We start from the raw sequence: 6,532 nt of genomic DNA, 5'->3' as shown, positions 1-6,532 counted from the left end.
ATTACCAGCAATCTTCAAAATATCTTCTTTTGTGTTCAACATAAGAAAGCAACTCATACAGGTTTGGAACGACATGAGGGTGAGCAAATGATGACAGAATTTTCATTTTTGGGTGAACTATCCCTTTAATCACTACACATTTAAACCAGTAGGCCGCGACATTCAGCTGTTAAACTCAAGTCGCCAGTCAATGACGTCAGGGCACCAACCTTTCTGAAGAGCGCAGATGCAATTTATGAGCACAGAAGTTGGGCAAAATGTGTTTTAATGTCACTGAACACGATTTCTGTAACTCGAAACATTAGATACTATATCTATGTAGTTGTTAAGTGAAACTGTAAGTCATGTACAGTGAACGCGAGTGTTTGTATAGATGTAAACACGGTTCATTCACATGGACGCTATTTCTATCAGTCCTGGTGATAAAACAGCAGCAGTCTGTTATATCTTCATCTGTGGAGGTTCAAGTGAATGTTGACAAGCAACTACGAAATCTGAAGCACTTTTGGAGAAGCACTGGATTCTGGTAGGATAAAACTGTAATGTAAACGACCCCTTACTCAGTACCATGGTACAGTGAGTATAATACCATGGTACTACTATCGTTTTCTAGATACCTACGAAACCATTTCATCATTGGCAGTGCATGTAAATACCATGGTATGTGAATTTCATTACCATGGCATTACCGTCTGATATAATCACTGTATCATGGTACTGTTTTAAGGGAATGAAGCTTGATTGCATATTCATATATCGCAGTGTTTACATGATACTCCAAAGTAAAGAATACCATAGTGTAGTTATACACATGTACTACAGTTGTAGAACCTTGAAAATAAAGCCCAAAAGAAAAGTTTATTAAGAACTAGGGCTGCACAATTAATCGAGTTTCTAATCGCGATTACAATTATGGATGCCACAATTACGTAATCGTTCAAACCGGCAATTAATCGTTCAGAGTCCACTTGTGTTATTCTGTGCTTAAGATGCTTTTTTTTTCTTCTACATGTTATCTTAAGGGTTTTTCCATGGTTTTAATTTTAGTTTTAGTATAACACTATAATACCATTTATATTTGTACTTTTTTATAATTTAAAGAAGAGACCAATCCGATGTATAGTTGACATTTGAGGCTTAATACTATAGAAAAGCACTAAAAGTTTTTCAGTTAGTGTTTTCAGCTTGTTTATTTTCATATAAAAATACGGCATGCAGTTGCATCAAACAATGGTATAAACATCATTCAATGTAAATTGTGATTAATAATCGCAATTACAATTTCAAGGGAATAATCGACAATTATGATTTTTGTCATAATCATGCAGCCCTATTAAGAACTAGAATCTAAAATCATATTGCGATATCTTTAATACTTCTTGAGTTATAGGCATGCAAACTTTGGAAAAAGAATACTTATGGCACTCAGACATGCTAAATGCAGTTATTTTGACAGAAGGAAACGAGATACATTTTTAATTTCAACTTTTTGTTCTTCAGACATTCCTCTTTAAAAGAAAAGAAGTATCATATTTATGCAACGTGATCCACATTTGGTTTTTGACCATTGAAAATGTGCACAATTTAACAATTTACTGCTGGAGCAATATTGAAATTCCAATATCTCTGGAAGTGAACCAAATGAAGATGTCAAAAGGAAAGTTTGTTAAGACCCAATATCAAAAAGAGCATTAAGATATCTTTAATACTTCTTAAGTTACAGGCATGCAAACTTTGGAGAAAAAACTTGAAAAGTGCTCTTTCCCCATTTTTGAATGGTCACCATTGGCACATAATGCAACAAAGATTGCTAAAGTCAACAGATTTTGCTAACAGACCTACCAATCTCTGTGTAAAAGTAACATCATGATGCTGGCACCTTTCTGAAGTCATTTTTAACCCCCTGTAATATGGCTCTGTATCTCAGGTGAAAACTGCCATTTTGACCACCCTCTACAAAATAGTGGATTACTCAGTAAATATACAACTGTGACATTTAATATTTTGTCTTTCATCACTGTGCATGTTTATCTTTCTTCAGAAAAAATATTAGCAAAATCAAAAATCTGAGCCGGGGGCCTCTGGCACTCTTTTGTTAGTGACATCTGCAAGCATTTCAGGAAAACCTTGTCTGTGTAATTGTTTTAGTGGGTAAAAATCACTAAGCACTCAATTAACTATTGTCTCTTGTTTTTGCAGCCCTCCACAGCCACACACTGATGCACACCTGTATGATCTCAGTCCAGACCAGCAGATGAATCTGGCTTTGATCGGCTCTGTGCCGCACAGAGGAATCCAGCAGGTGCGGATACACTGGATGCTGGAGCTGGTGTCCGCACGGTCAGTTACACCATATTACCACAGTCAACACTTTCTCTTCTTCTATTTGGTAAATGTGAAATAGTAAAATATACTTTGCACATGTTAATGTGCAAATATCAAGATTGATATCAATATGCATATGCATCTCTCTGTTTTTCTTTGATTGTGGTTTAACATTGCAAGTAAGCAGTGCTATTTCCATAAGATATTATTTCCAAGAGCATGTGTTGCGTGTGTGTGTGTTTTTTAAATAAGTTTCTAATGCTGAACATGGCTACATTTATATGATCAAAAATACAGTAAAACAGTAATATTGTGGAATAATATTATAATTTAAAATAACTGTTTTCTATTGAATATATTTTAAAATGTAATGTATTCCTGTGATGCAAAGCTGAATTTTCAGAAGCCATCACTCCAGTCTTCAGTGTCACATGATCCTTCAGAAATCATTCTAATATGCAGATATTAATACTGATATTAATATGCATTTACATCTATCTATGTAAAAATCTGTGATTGTTGTGTGCAGTGGTATTTAAGATTACGATTTTGAAAAAGATTACGTATAAGATTACGTTTTCTTAGTACGTTTCCTTCATCTTTCTTAATATCATATCTAGACTTAGGTCTATATCTAGACTTAATATTAAATACATCTTTTATATTGTCTGCTGATTCTTCATGCATCAATGTTACACTTTCATCTCCATGTAAACTATACTGTAGTTATGCATATATGCTGTACTATAGTTATGTAGTATGCATAATACATAAAATACAAACATTATGCACATGCATTTTTTTGTGCATTAACAAATAATCTTTAATTAAATGCATTATTTATGTCTCTTATTTTGGCTATTCTTCATGCATCACTGTTACACTTTCATCTCCATGTAAACTAGAAGTAGTGCACTGTAAGATTTTGTCTCTGAATTTTGTGTAGAGTTTACAGTGGAGAATATCACTACAACTTCACTCACTTAGACCAGCTGATTGACCTCCTCTGGCAAAATGGACTGCAGCCGGGTAATTTTCTAAATATTACAGCAAAATCCACATTTGAATGCTTGTGAAATTTAGAATTAGGGCTCTGCCACTAGGGTTAATTTAACACAAATTTGCATTGTGTTAAAGAGGATTGGTTCTTTTTAAAGGGTTTGAACTGATGGGCAGCGTGTCCAACACCTTTAGCAACTTTGAGGACAAAAGACAAGTTACTGAATGGAGGAATTTGGTCTTTTTGATCGCCAAAAGATACATATGTGAGTATGAGACTGAGGTCGTGATATCTTAGGTTGTGATAGATCATGAATCACCTCTTGTGGATTTTGAACATTTTGTTTACTAGTCCAGATCTTTACCACAAAGCTCCAGAAGTTCTGACTGTATTTGTTCCTGTTGTTTTGTATGTGTGTGCAGGGAAATGCGGCCTCGGCTTTGTCTCTCAGTGGAACTTCGAGACGTGGAATGAGCCGAACAACCACGACTTTGACAACATCACTGTGTCAATCCAAGGTACAGTTTAAAAACTATTTGTTGTTGTCTGAGCCAAAGCCCTGTCAATCTTTCTCAATCAATTTGAATTGATTTTATTAGTGATCTCAAACCATCCAGCACCACCAACAGCTCAACTGTTGATCTTACAGTAAGTTTCTGTTTATAAGTTTTGATCAAAATGGACTAAAAACAAAATATTCCTAGATTCTTTGAATCATGCTGAATTAATTAATATTTTCTGACAATTACATTTTTTCTAAACCTACTGTTTCAAATTTAGAAAACCTTTCTTGAGAAATTTTCTGTTCCTCTTTTGTAAGTCGCTTTGGATAAAAGCATCTGCTACATGCATAAATAAAATGTACAACTGTATATTTTTCTTATATTTTTATTTTAGTTTTGATACATCCTGCCACGAGTGCTGCATTTTTAAGATGCCATCTCAAGTTAATAATAGTCCAAGTTGTCCAACTTTTGAAAAGTGTCTTGAGACCCCATGGGACCGTGACAGGCGGGCACCACAAACTCAGTCTCTGTAATTGCAGCTATATTTTTTTATGTTCATATGTTAAATAGAAGTCAACAATTTTATTGTACCATTCTGAGGGATGAAATAGACATATGTAGTTCATTTGCACCTAACTGAACTAGGGTCCATGTTTATGTCTGTATGTTGGGCAAACACATGTATATATGAAGTTTTGTGGAAGTGTTAAATGTGAAGTTTGCATTTATTTGATCAAAAATACAGTTAAAACAATACTGTGAAATTTATTGCAAATTAAAAAAACTATTTTTTATTTGTATACAGTATACTGTAAAATGTATTTGATTGCTGTGATGCAAAGCTGAATTTTCAGCATCATTACTCCAGTCTTCAGTGTCATATGATCCTTCAGAAATAATTATAATATGCTGATTTGCTACTCAAGAAACATTTTTTATTATTATCAGTGTTGAAACTAGTTGTGCTGCTTAATATTCTTGTGGAAACCATAATAATGTTTTTTAGAAATACATTGAATAGAAAGTTCAAAAGAACAGCATGTATTTGAAATAGACATCTTTTGTAACATTCTATTACTGTCTAGTAGATTCTATAACATGTCTTTACTGTTACTTTTGGTCAGTTTAATGCATCCTTGCTGAATAAAAGTATTTCTCTCAGAAAAATCTTCCTGACTGGTAGTGTAGTAGCTAGTTTTTAATTCTAATTTGCATATTTATGAGGTCAATAACATTGATTGGATGAAGACAACCACACAACCTGTTTTAATAACTGTGTGTCCATCTGTGAAAATGTTGGCATTTGTATAGTAGTGCTTGTGTTGCTGGCAGATGCCATGTGTTTGTGTTGTATTCCTGCACATGGTGTTCTCAAACACGCCTTTCGTGGTGTGGACAAAACAAGAAAGTGTCTGACAAGTTTTAATTTCATGTTACCACATGGAAGAATTAGTTCTGCTGAGGGCAATCCACCAGCCTCAATGTTGTGAATGTGTATTTGTTTTGTCTCCACTCCTCCAGGGTTTATGAACTATTATGATGCCTGCTCTGAGGGCCTTCGTGCAGCGAGTCCACTCTTCAAGTTCGGGGGTCCAGGAGACTCCTGTCATTCTCCGCCCCGCTCGCCGTACTGCTGGGAGATGCTACAGCACTGTTACAATGGCACAAACTACTTCACTGGAGAGACCGGCGTACGGCTAGACTACATCGCCCTACACAAGAAGGTGCATGCAAAATGCAAATATATCACATGTAATTGAGTCCTGACCTAGATGGAATAAAAAAATTAGAGGTAATTGCACCTTCTTCCCCGAATTGCAAATTTATATTTTACAATTGTGGCTTTATGTCACGCAATTCTGAACTTTTTCTCAGAATTCTGAGTTTATATCTTGCAATTTAGTTTATATCTTGCAATTCTGAGTTTATATTTTGTGTTTCTAACTTTTTCTCAGAATTCTGCGTTTATATCTCACAATTCTGGGTTTATATTTTGTATTTCTAACTTTTTCTCGCAATTCTAAATTTATATCTCACATGTGAGTTTATATCTCACAATTCTGAGTTTATATCTCACAATTCTAAATTTATCTCGCATGTGAGTTTATATCTCACAATTCTAAATTTATATCTCGCAATTCTAAATTTATATCTCACATGTGAGTTTATATCTCACAATTCTGAGTTTATATCTCACAATTATAAATTTATATCTCGCATATCAAGTCAAATCAAGTCACCTTTATTTATATAGCGCTTTTAACAATACAGATTGTGTCAAAGCAACTGAACAGCATTAATTAGGAAAATAGTGTGTCAATAATGCAAAATGACAATAGTAAACACAAATTTTTCAGTTAAAGACAGTTCATCATTGAATTCAGTGATGTCAACATCCAGCTCAGTTTAAATAGTATCTTTGCAATCAAGTCAACGGTATCGCTGGAAATGAAGTGTCCCCAACTAAGCAAGCCAGAGGCGACAGCGGCAAGGAACCAAAACTCCATCGGTGACAGAATGGAGAAAAAACCTTTGGAGAAACCAGGCTCAGTCGGGGGGCCAGTTCTCCTCTGACCAGACGAACCAGCAGTACGGAAAAATCAATTTAAGACGAAAAACAATTGAAACAGATGATGAGCACTATTAACAGCAATTATTATATGATGCAATCAAACTTATAGCAAAATGTGGTAGTTCTGTA

General features: G+C 34.7%; 1 protein-coding gene across 2 annotated transcripts in view; it reads left to right on the top strand.

The window, feature by feature from the left end:
- Positions 1 to 186: 186 nt before the first annotated feature.
- LOC107667438 (alpha-L-iduronidase) overlaps positions 187 to 6,532 on the top strand; it is a 16,414-nt gene continuing 10,068 nt past the window's right edge. For both annotated transcript variants that reach the window (XM_016459119.1, XM_016459115.1), the window contains exons 1-6: positions 187 to 526; positions 2,200 to 2,340; positions 3,272 to 3,354; positions 3,483 to 3,590; positions 3,748 to 3,843; positions 5,353 to 5,555. In XM_016459119.1, coding sequence (XP_016314605.1) covers positions 345 to 526; positions 2,200 to 2,340; positions 3,272 to 3,354; positions 3,483 to 3,590; positions 3,748 to 3,843; positions 5,353 to 5,555 — 813 coding nt within the window. In that variant the 5' untranslated portion in view covers positions 187 to 344. The remainder of the gene's footprint in view (positions 527 to 2,199; positions 2,341 to 3,271; positions 3,355 to 3,482; positions 3,591 to 3,747; positions 3,844 to 5,352; positions 5,556 to 6,532) is intronic.

Source organism: Sinocyclocheilus anshuiensis, unplaced genomic scaffold (genome assembly GCF_001515605.1).
Source record: "Sinocyclocheilus anshuiensis isolate Anshui unplaced genomic scaffold, SAMN03320099.WGS_v1.1 scaffold373, whole genome shotgun sequence".
Lineage (NCBI taxonomy): Eukaryota > Metazoa > Chordata > Actinopteri > Cypriniformes > Cyprinidae > Sinocyclocheilus > Sinocyclocheilus anshuiensis.
This window is presented reverse-complemented; position numbering and strand designations above follow the sequence as displayed.